General features: G+C 42.8%; 4 protein-coding genes across 5 annotated transcripts in view; 2 read left to right on the plus strand and 2 right to left on the minus strand.

The window, feature by feature from the left end:
* LOC113016285 (phospholipase D1-like) overlaps positions 1-11817 on the minus strand; it is a 386460-nt gene that overhangs the window by 357042 nt on the left and 17601 nt on the right. The gene's annotated exons all lie outside the window — the stretch shown is intronic.
* Positions 1-11817, plus strand: part of LOC145423945 (ribonuclease inhibitor-like) — a 141627-nt gene that overhangs the window by 43010 nt on the left and 86800 nt on the right. The gene's annotated exons all lie outside the window — the stretch shown is intronic.
* LOC145426130 (E3 SUMO-protein ligase ZBED1-like) lies at positions 531-7343 on the minus strand. The gene is made up of 3 exons (XM_080299651.1): positions 6850-7343; positions 5942-6562; positions 531-736 (listed from the first exon to the last, which is right to left on the minus strand). The coding sequence occupies exons 1-3, from the start codon at positions 7319-7321 to the stop codon at positions 531-533; spliced, it is 1299 nt and encodes a 432-aa protein (XP_080155777.1). The 5' UTR covers positions 7322-7343.
* The window catches only part of LOC145423809 (uncharacterized), a 38655-nt gene continuing 29555 nt past the window's right edge, over positions 2718-11817 (plus strand). Inside the window, exon 1 of one of the 2 annotated variants that reach the window (XR_013904854.1) lies at positions 2718-3110. The gene's annotated coding sequence lies outside the window, so the exon portion shown is untranslated. The remainder of the gene's footprint in view (positions 3111-11817) is intronic. The other variant, XM_080296677.1, reaches the window with a different exon arrangement.

Genomic DNA, 11817 nt, shown 5'->3' on the forward strand with positions numbered 1-11817 from the left:
AAAGGCTCTTTGGGTGTTAAAGGTTGCTGACCCCTGCACTAGGCCCAACTGACACATATATTTGATTCCAAATACAAAAATAATGTGTAACCTGCTGGAAGAATGTAGGAGGTTGAGACAGGATCTCAACACTTGGTGTCTGCAACAAAAGACAACAATATGTGGGCCGATCGTGGCTCAAGAGTTGGCAGCTCGTCTTGTAATCGGAAGGTTGCCGGTTCGAGCCCCGGCTTGGACAGTCTCGGTCGTTGTGTCCTTGGGCAAAAAAGCACTTTGGGGTCCTTAGGGACGAGTAAAGCGCTCTACAAATACAGGCCATGTAATGGCAGAAACGTTCTCTAGTGTAAATCCTGACTAGTTCATTAACTACAGATCAGTTTCAGTGAACATTATTCACAGAGGGATCTGAGTTCCTTATACCAGACTCTACAGAAACTGTAACACTGTGCAGCTCTGCGACTCAACAATATGACAACAATGTAACACACACTAGAATCATCAAATAAAGCCCCACTAACCACTAGAACTAACTAACTAGCACTGGACACTTGCATATTAGAGATTTCTACCACCATAGGAGGCGAGATATCATCCTTGAACCAGAGCATCCAGCCCTCAATTTCGGACATAAAAAGCGACGTGGCCAGGCATGATAACACTTTGACTGAACTGCAGGACTGTGCCTCGAACCACTCTGACACCATCGCCACTCTCCAGGCCACTGTGGAGCGTTTGTCTGCGGAGGTAAAGAAGTTAGATGAGAGATGTGGAGCTCTTGAGGCGCTCCAGGAGGAATAATTTAAGAACTGCAGGAGAAGGCACAGAGGGACCCAAGATGACTGAGTTGGTTCACACCTGTTGGCGGAGGCGCTATCTCTCGAGGAGAAGCCACTCATCGATCGAGCACATAGAGCGAATCGCCAGCGTCCCAAACAAAGTCATCTTCCTCGGCCCATCATCTTGAGATTGCACTACTACCACATTGGTGAGGAGATTCTGCTGAAAGCTGCAGAGAACAAGAACCTGATGTATAAGGGTTTTTAAAATAAACATCCTCCCAGATTTCCCTCCCTCTGTTGGAAACGCAGAGCCGCATTTGCAAATATGAGAGGAAGACTACGTGGGATGACCGGCGTCAGGTACAGACTGCTATACCCTGCAAAGCTGTTAGTGACCCATGGTGATGTGAGGAAAAGCTTTACCGATCCCAAAGAGACCGTAGACTACGCGGAGAAGCACCTCTCCCACCCACCTTCAAATGTATTAAAAGCAAGGATATATCTATATGTCTAACGCTGACACAGCACTGTGTTTCTTCTTTTCCCTTTATATTCCATGTAAAGGTGAATATGGAGCGTTTATGGAGCTCGTTTATTGACCAGCTGTCAGTTAGAAGGTAAGAGTTACTAGGTTAACAGAGGTTAGCAGTAACAGTACGGGGAAGTATATTGTGTTGTTCTTTTGTTGTTTTTATGTTATCCTACTTTACTTTGTTATTTTGATTTTACCTGTTGTGAGTGCTTCCCGTAATTCTCCTTTTTCTTGCGCCGCTGCGGCCAGAGTTCACAACATTACATATTTTTGTATCTATAAACAGGAAGCTGACACTCTCCAGACTTTATCAAAGGTGTGAGCGTCACAGCAGAGGCCTTTGTGTCAACGTAGCTGAAGACAAAACACAGAAACACATGAAGGAGATTTTCCTGGCCTGGATTTTATACAAATATTCTGCAGTACATCAAAAATGAAAGAAAACCATTAGTCAACATATGAACATCACCTCTGAAGTTACAGAGCTTTGATTGGAGACACAGCTGAGCGTTTTGCATTTTGCATAATTAATTACATAATTAATGATGTAACCATAATTAAATGGTTACATCATCTTTAAAGTCCCCAGAGATCAGGAAAAGGGCCTGAGGGTGCTGTGTTTGGAGTCTGCTGGTTACAGTGTGCAGGACCTCACAGGCTGCTGCAGCGTTAGCAGAGGGCGGGACATACACAGCTATCATAATCACGTGTGTAAACTCTCGTGGTAGATAGTACGGTCTCATGCTAACCGCTAGCAGCTCAATGTCCTTACAGCATAGCGTCTCTTTGATAGAGAAATGCCCAGAGTTACACCATCTATCGTTCACAAACACAGCCAGACCCCCTCCTCCCTTCTTACCACTCTCCGCTGTTCTGTCATAAGAGGCTCAGCAGCTAAAGCAGCACACCTGGGTCTCCCAGCCTATTAAAAGCAGCCCTTTGCTTCACCTGCTTCACTAAACATTATTATTTTAAGCAGAGTGCTGTGATTTATGTAGGCATTGCTGTGTGACAGGATGACTTTTCTTGCACACCCACCAAATGAGGGCGCACATGCTTCCACGCCCACTGGTGACTGCACACATCCTTTCAAGGAAGCATTTCATTCATCCCTAACAAATGGAACAAAACACTGTGCAGCGTGTTCAGGTTTGAACGTGGCCCTGGCCTCTCTCTGCATCCACCTGGCACATGCAACACACATCCACTCCCTGCTGAACTGCTTGTATTTGATGTGTTGAAGTTTTGGTAAAGTTTGAATAAATTCCACTTTATTTATAGGAACATTTCATCTGTGGACTCCTGCTTCCCCTCTCCTTGAGCCAGTTTGTGACGGGAACATGACATAAGAAAAGTAATTTATCCCTTTTTGATTCTGTGTACCTGGCGCTCATCCAGTGAGTTCACACTTGGCAGAAACAGACTGAATTTGTCTGGAGAACTTTGGCTTCAGCCAAGTTAGATAAACACACTGTGTCTCTGTCAAAACAGCAGTGTAGTTGTGGCACCCCTGTGAGGGAATGACCACATTAATATTATTTTGTGTAAAACACTCATGTAACGGGACATTTTTCATTGCTATATGTATTTATTTTCAGTTTCTTTAAGAGGATAGAAAATCCATGTAACAGGGATTCATTTTATGTTAGAAAGCAGTGAGGGCGGAACTTTGGTGCTTGCTCCGGGGTTTCGGGGAGCAGTAAGTGGAGCCCACCTTCCGCTGCTTCCTCAGACACGTTCTGGAGAAAAGCAGAGACGCATCGTGTCTTCCTTACTCTGCTCTTCACCTGCTTTTACAGGTCGGTACATGGTGCTCGCACCGAAAATGTTGTTTATTGTCACCATGGTTACCCAGGTTAATGTGAATGGGAGAGTTAAGGCGGTCCGCCAAAGTTATTTATATGTAAACACGGGAGAAAACCAGAGGAGTGTCCCGCGCGACCGCACCGCGAGCCCGCTCGTTAGGTGGAGCGCTCGTGAAGCAGAGTCAGTGCGCTCCTATGCTCTGTGCAAACGTGTTGTAATGCTCCAATCAAATCAGTTCTGTGAGATGTGAATGTTAATAGTTCTGTTAAAGTGACTGAGAAGATTAGCTAGTGTAACACAAGCACTCTGAGCAACTCTGTGTAGCTAACAGAGGCATTCATGGGTTGATTAAACAAGCTGTGTTTCATGATGCACTAAATAGTGATTTTGCCAGTAAATTACTGGAGGGAACAAATGTAATGTATTTACCAATGCTGTTATTGAATAGAACTGTTTAGCCAGTAAGACACTGCAGAAGACAATGTGATGTGTTTATTGATATGATAAAAGGATGTAGCTGTTATGGAAAGAAGTGTGAACTTGAGAAACTGAACCAGTTAAAAAGAGTATATTTCACTGATGTTGTGAAATAAGTAAATGTAATTGATGTGAATGAGGAAGCAGCTGAACAGTATATTGAAAGCTCATGTTTAGTGTTTTATAGCATTTATTTGTGTGAAATAAATCAGACTCAGACACGTTCTGGAGGAAAGCAGAGACGCATCGTGTCTTCCTTACTCTGCTCTTTACCTGCTTTTACAGGTAACATATTTGTCATCGAGCTCTTCATCCTTGGGACCCGTAACATAGTAACTTCTTCATTGTTATACTTCTATAGTTTTCCCATTTTGTGAGCTGTGGATGTGGAAAGTGTCTCAGTGACACATCCACATGAAAACGGCGTTACCTTCGTTCATTTGCACGTCAAATGAACGAGCTGTTTGGACTTTAACGTCACAGCTGATGCTTCGATACTCGAACTCAAGAGTTCAGCTTCCACTCAGAGGTACAAGTACACACAGCAAAGATAAACGTGTACACAAGGTGGAACCCACAAGTGCACAGCTCCAACCAGAGATGGGCAGTAATCAGATTACTTTTTTCAAGAAATGAGTAAAGTGAGGGATTACTATTGCAAAAAAGGTAATTAGATTACTGTTACTTTCCCGTAAGCACGCTGCGTTACTGCGTTACTAAAACCGCAGCTGTGTGCAGATGAACAATGGATAATCTATCGAGTGTGGAGAGAGTGTGAGCGTGCAGCGTTTAAAGCGTGGAAGCACTGACCTTACTTTGAGTTTGACTCTGTAAAAAGTGACAAAAACATTAGCATCCGCTGTTCACTGCGTGGGAAGACAACATGCTCACTCACTATGTGTTAATGGGCATGCTTATTTATAACTTTGATAAAATGTCATAAAAATAATTCCATGCCAGCTCACCATTGGTGATCAGGTAGTTTCTGTTCCAGTTCCAGTCCCATAAATCATGAAGCTTGCTGCCAGAAAAGCTTCAAATCTCCTTTGAAAGCTGTTTGTGGTCTTGATTGTGGGAGCTTCAGTTGTCTGACTCCAGCTGCCACACAGTGCTCACTGATATCATTTGCAAAAACCCCAGTGTGACAATATTTATCAGTGAAGCAGAAATCAGGAAGTGACGACTTTTCTTTGAACATTTGCTAAGGCTAAGCTGTGCTTTCTACCACAGTTGGGAATTTCCTGGTTTACAACAAATTATTGTGTCAACACCGCATAAGATTTCAAACTACAGGAAAATCACTGGAGTTATAAGAGGCAGACAACGACACACACACCACATGCATGCTGTTGCTATTTATTGTGGATTAACCTGTCAAGGGCAAGAACAAAATAATTCTGCCTCAAATACAGGGAGTGCAGAATTATTAGGCAAGTTGTATTTTTGAGGAATAATTTTATTATTGAACAACAACCATGTTCTCAATGAACACAAAAAACTCATTAATATCAAAGCTGAATGTTTTTGGAAGTAGTTTTTAGTAGGGCAGGGCGATATGGCAAAAAATATTTATCACGATATAGATTTGAAAATTTGCGATAACGATATAAATGACGATATAATTGACGCAAAACAAAATATAACTCTACAACTTTTCTTTAGTGGAAAAAAACCCCATCAATTTATTTTTGTTTAAACAAGCAGCTGTTTATTTTAACGTGCATTACAGCCACACAAAATTCAACAGTGGTTATCCTGTTATATACATGGTTATCCATAATCATGTATATCCACAAAACTTAAGAGGTGCTTTGCAACAAAAGTGCAGTGTGCAAAATCAATAAGTCAAATAATAATATTGCACAAACTCTTGAGTAAAAACAAAACAAACAAAAAACATAGATAAATTATGCTACTGCTCCTGGAAGTTTTTCTACATTTTAAGTTTTAAGATTCTTTGTCAGAAACACTAACATGTTCACAGATGCGGGCTTAAGGGAGGACCTTTGACAAGTTACAACATTTCCACCTGTGCTGAACAACCTTTCAGATGCAGAGCTAGTTGCTGGAATGCAGAGGTATTTCCTAGCTAATCTGCTGATGTGGGGAAAGTTTACTGTGTGAACTTTCCACCACGAAAGAGGATCACACTCGCTGTCTGCTGGTGGACTATTCACATAACTTCTCAATTCAGATGATAACCTCTCTGCAGTTACCTCCATCTTGCCACTAACTGGTCCCTTCAAAAAACTCCCGAGACTCTTCTTTTGCTTTTTAACAGCTCCCTGACTTGTTTGGTCACCAGTAGATGTATGAAGTGTTTCTGAAAAACCTGTGGCTGTGCTACCCTGGTGTGGGACAAGATGCTCTAGTTCACTCATGACTTGAACTTTGATGGCTTCGCTTTCACTCTCACTGAAATATTCTGTATGAAACCGTGGATCAAGGAAAGAAGCCATGTTAACAAGCCTCTCTGTGACACTGTCTTTGTAGCTTTTGTTCATGTAGTCAAGTATTGCTGTTTTGATGTCTTTGGTCAGCTCAGTGTCACCTTCTTTTACTTTTAACATGTCATTGTTAAACATCTGAAGAACAGGCTTAACACATGAAATGGTTACATACTCTTCAGCAGAGAAAGCATCTGTAAACTCTAGGAGTGGATTCAGTGCAGTGCTGACCGAGTCAAGCACTTCAATGTCTTGCCATGTCAACATAAGGTGCCTTGTGGTTTTATCAGCAGCTAAAACCTGTGTTATAGCTTTTTCTTGTTCCAGCAGCCGTTGGATCATTCTCTGCTTTGAACCCCAACGAGTGCAACATTCAGTTATGAGTTTGTGTTCTGGTAGGCCCAGTTCCTTTTGGGCAGCCTGCAGAGCTCGCTGGCGCTTCCAGCTATGGCCAAAAGCAGCAACAATCTTCTTTCCCACTCCAACTGCTCGTTCGATCCTTGGGTCCTTCACACTTCTTTCTAAAAGACATACATTTAAAAGGAAACACAGTTTCAACAGCAATATTAATGCGGTGTGGAATGTGTGACATTTAAGTTGTATAACACCATTTTTCTCTCTCTCTCTCTCTCTCTCTCTCTCTCTCTCTCTCTAGATAGATAGATAGATAGATAATAGTACAAGTACCCACATTCAGAGATTAACACAAACAGTATTATTACCATCATTTAAACTAATACAATAAATTCTTAATCTGACGTTATAATTAACTTACCTATAGCAAAAAAAAAAAACAAAAAAAACTTACCTATTGCAATGTGCAGGCGATGTCCGAAGCATGAAAGTCTGGTCCAGTTGTTGAGTGCGACGGCTTTCACAATGTTGGCCCCGTTGTCTGTCGTCACACACACTTGTTTTTCCTCCTGAAGATTCCACGAACTGAGGAACTCTTTTAAGACTCTGGCTATATTTTCCCCAGTATGGTCCTCGGGGAAAAAACATGTTTCGAGGCACTTGTTTTGTAGCTTCCAGTCTTTATCCACGTAATGTATTGTGAGGCTCATGTAGGGGTCTGATGTTCGGCTTGACCACATGTCCGTGGTGGACGCAAAAAACTCCACCGAAGATAACGCATTTGACACCTCAGTACGGATCTCTTCATATAAAGCAGGCAAGGCGACTTTAGAGAAGTATTTCTTTGTGGGTAGCTTGTAGCGTGGATCGAACGTTTTAAGCATCTTTTTGAAACCTTCTCTTTCCACACTCTGAATAGGCATCATATCCCTGGCTAAACAATGTGTCACTGCATTAGTTAGTTCCCCCCAGCGTTTGTTACTTTTGTCATAAGGCGTGCAGCTATTTAAAGCTACGTCGATTGTTTGTTGAGTCATCTTCTTTGGTCTCACCACCTCGCTAGTTGAAGCGGACAACTCTTCACGTGCTTTAATGGCTTTTTTGTACTCCGAGGAGTGCTTCTGCTTCAAATGATAAAATAGGTTTGTAGTGTTTCCTCCCTTCGCCACGATGGCCCGCTTGCATGTTCTACAAAAAATTGTGCTTTGGTGGGTATCCGATGGACGAAAACCAAACCACTTCCACACTACCGAAGTTGCACCGTTTTTACTGACCAGTTCTGGCTCACCCGCTTTATTCAAAGATGCGCCTTCGTCCGTGTCATCCTCCATTGCCGCCATACTTTTTCTGCCATGTGCGTATGAGCGTATGAAAACAAAGGCACTGCGCATGCGCATTTTGCCCACATTCTATCGCGATATTTCATTTTCCTATCGTTGCCGAACTTTATACCGGTATTACCGTGAACGGTATAATATGGCCCAGCCCTAGTTTTTAGTTTGTTTTTAGTTTGAGCTATTTTAGGGGGATATCTGTGTGTGCAGGTGACTATTACTGTGCATAATTATTAGGCAACTTAACAAAAAACAAATATATACCCATTTCAATTATTTATTTTTACCAGTGAAACCAATATAACATCTCCACATTCACAAATATACATTTCTGACATTCAAAAACAAAACAAAAACAAATCAGCGACCAATATAGCCACCTTTCTTTGCAAGGACACTCAAAAGCCTGCCATCCATGGATTCTCTCAGTGTTTTGATCGGTTCACCATCAACATTGCGTGCAGCAGCAACCACAGCCTCCCAGACACTGTTCAGAGAGGTGTACTGTTTTCCCTCCTTGTAAATCTCACATTTGATGATGGACCACAGGTTCTCAATGGGGTTCAGATCAGGTGAACAAGGAGGCCATGTTATTAGTTTTTCTTCTTTTATACCCTTTCTTGCCAGCCACGCTGTGGAGTACTTGGACGCGTGTGATGGAGCATTGTCATGCATGAAAATCATGTTTTCTTGAAGGATGCAGACTTCTTCCTGTACCACTGCTTGAAGAAGGTGTCTTCCAGAAACCGGCAGTAGGACTGGGAGTTGAGCTTGACTCCATCCTCAACCCGAAAAGCCCCACAAGCTCATCTTTGATGATACCAGCCCAAACCAGTACTCCACCTCCACCTTGCTGGCGTCTGAGTGGGACTGGAGCTCTCTGCCCTTTACCAATCCAGCCACGGGCCCATCCATCTGGCCCATCAAGACTCACTCTCATGTCATCAGTCCATAAAACCTTAGAAAAACCAGTCTTGAGATATTTCTTGGCCAAGTCTTGACGTTTCAGCTTGTGTGTCTTGTTCAGTGGTGGTCGTCTTTCAGCCTTTCTTACCTTGGCCATGTCTCTGAGTATTGCACACCTTGTGCTTTTGGGCACTCCAGTGATGTTGCAGCTCTGAAATATGGCCAAACTGGTGGCAAGTGGCATCTTGGCAGCTGCACGCTTGACTTTTCTCAGTTCATGGGCAGTTATTTTGCGCCTTGGTTTTTCCACACGCTTCTTGCGACCCTGTTGACTATTTTGAATGAAACGCTTGATTGTTCGATGATCACGCTTCAGAAGCTTTGCAATTTTGAGACTGCTGCATCCCTCTGCAAGATATCTCACTATTTTTGACTTTTCTGAGCCTGTCAAGTCCTTTGTGGTGGGGCGTGGTCTGCGGTGCCGTGCGGACGCACCTGCACGGCATCCGCAATCACGCCCGCCGTGTTAAAACACGGGGACTCAGGCGTTGTGGTGGTGTGGTGTGACGTGAATCAAATAAAGATGGCTCTGAACATTGCTCTGTGGTCCCGCCATGCCTTATTCACGCCACATTGGTGCCGAAACCCAGGAGGCAGCATGGCAGGTACCTACCAGAGCCAGGAAAGGGAAGAGCTGGCCGAGATGGTGGCCGAAATAGCGGCCACCCAGCGGAAGCAGGCGGCGGAGGTGCGTCGCCAACAGGAAGAGCTGCGGAAGGAGAGCGAACGCCATCTGGAAAGGATTGGGGAGCTGCTGGCGCTGCTCTGGGCCTGGGCGCCACCCCCACAGGTGTGTCCCGAGGACAGTGAAGCGGTGGAGGAGCCGTGTGGGGTACCTCGGCAGCCGGAGGTGGTGGACGAGCCACGCGGGGGTCCGAGCCTGCCGGAGGAGGAGGAGCAGCCGGGTGAAGGGCTGCTCCAATCACGCCCGCCGTGTTAAAACACGGGGACTCAGCGGTTGTGGTGGTGTGGTGTGACGTGAATCAAATAAAGTTGGCTCTGAACGTTGCTCTGTGGTCCCGCCGTGCCTTATTCACGCCACATCCTTCTTTTGACCCATTTTGCCAAAGGAGAGGACGTTGCCTTATAATTATGCACACCTGATATTGGGTGTTGATGTCATTAGACCACACCCCTTCTCATTGCAGAGATGCACATCACCTAATATGCTTAATTGGTAGTAGGCTTTCGAGCCTATACAGCTTGGAGTAAGATAACATGCATGAAGAGGATGATGTGGACAAAATACTCACTTGCCTAATAATTCTGCACTCCCTGTAGCTTTCCTGTATTTCCTCCATTGTTGGCATGCTGGTTAGTGCTGTTGCTCCACAGTAAGAAGGTCCTGGGCTAAATTATCCATGAATGTAAACGGCTGTGTGTTTCTATCTGATAGACTGGTAAGCTGTCCAGGGTGTACCCTGCCTGGTAACCTATCACTTCAGGGTTATTTCCCAGCCCTGCTGCAACCAGGATAGAGATAGGAGGATGGTAGTTGTTGTAGACCCATTCAATTTCAATTGAAGGATTAAAATGTTCCAGGAGCTCAACTTACTCCATCTGAACATGTTTCAATCGTGTTTTATGAACACAACATGCAGCTTTACTGAATATGAAAAGGTTGTGTTGATTTAACTCAGTTGTTTAAGTTTCTGCCAAAGCAAAACCTTTGTGTACAACCAGTGTCCACTATTGAATCAAGTAAATCCAACATGTTTTTGTCAGTGCAAAAGGAGTTACGGTGCCTGTATACCTGCACAATATTGTCCCGGGAGGGAGGAAAACTTTCTGGTGAAGTTTTGGTTGATTTTTGGGTTTTGCTTGACACTAGGTTGATTTTATCAGTGAGGTTTGGATTGTTTTCTTTCTCTAAGAGAGAGAAAGATGGTTTTATGCTTGGACATGTTTGCAATGGGCCCCAGTATTTGTTACTTTATTAGTATTTTATTGGTTGCGTTTGTTTGTGCTTTTGTTACAGTGCACTGAGATAAGAACATCTGAGAGGTGTGATCCACCGGTGGTGATATTTTGGTATTTTGTGAGTTCCCGATTTAACAAATCAGCTCTTTAATCCAGACCTGAGAGGTTGAACTTTAAAGCCCTATAAAATATTCTTTCTGGAAACAGTGGTAAAGTGTTTTTCTCCATGATTATAATGGGCTTGGGAGAAATTCACTTATATGTGACATTGATCACATGAGAAGTCCTGAGCCTAAAAGGATTGCAGCGAGTCAATCCAGTCCAAAAACAAGGAGCTGTTTTCCTTTAAAATGATGACATCATCTTGCTGGTGATGGAGGCTCGAATAGGCTGTGCGTGAGACTCCATTATCAGCAATATCTGGTATGAATGTGTGTGGATGTATGCATGTGACTGGACTGTGATGGACTGACGACTAAAAGTTTAACTGACTTGATACTGAGACAAAAACGGTGCCGACTTTAGGATTAGTGAATGTCCACAACAATTCACCCAGCCTGTAGAAGAAGGGTGGAGGTTTTGTCTTGCTTTGTTTGTGCAGGAGCAGAAGGATGACAGAGACTAAAGGGGGAGGCTGTAGCTTCACATGAGTGTGAGCTGCAGACTGAACCCTTTGGTTGCTAATGTTGAGTCACTGATGTTTGCATTAAGAAAATTGTGTTTTATTAGCTGTGTTTTAATGAAGGTATCACATTATATTGTTGGGAATGTTAAATGCTAAAGTGAAGAAAAGCTTTGATTTCACTCATGACTGAACATGTTATTATTAACCATAGCAGGCCACTGTAAAGAGTCAATTAACTGTTATAGAGGAAAAAAAGGCCAAAAACTCTGTTAATACCTATGAATAACAGGCAATGATAGACTTGTCACATTCAAAATAGAGATATGTAATAACAAACACGGGTCCGTGTCATTTAGGTTCTCCATTGAAATAGTCAATCATTTAGAAAAGTAGAATATATATATATATATATATATATATATATATATATATATATATATATATATATATATATATATATATATATATATATATATATATTTAGGGTTAGGGATATATATATATATATATATATATATAGATATATATATATATATATGTATATGTGTGTGTATATATATATATATATACAGTGGGG

Source organism: Astatotilapia calliptera, chromosome 3 (assembly GCF_964374335.1).
Source record: "Astatotilapia calliptera chromosome 3, fAstCal68.1, whole genome shotgun sequence".
Taxonomy (NCBI): domain Eukaryota; kingdom Metazoa; phylum Chordata; class Actinopteri; order Cichliformes; family Cichlidae; genus Astatotilapia; species Astatotilapia calliptera.

What these genes read in the sequence shown, in the direction of transcription:
- LOC145426130 (XM_080299651.1), bottom strand. Translation starts at nt 7,321, where the DNA reads ATGATGCCTATTCAGAGTGTGGAAAGAGAAGGTTTCAAAAAGATGCTT. An exon ending in TCGCCTGCACATTGCAATAG is followed by an intron (nt 6,563 to 6,849) that starts GTAAGTTTTTTT and finishes TATGTCTTTTAG; the next exon opens with AAAGAAGTGTGAAGGACCCA. An exon ending in GCATCTTGTCCCACACCAGG is followed by an intron (nt 737 to 5,941) that starts GTAGCACAGCCA and finishes TTACCTCCGCAG; the next exon opens with ACAAACGCTCCACAGTGGCC.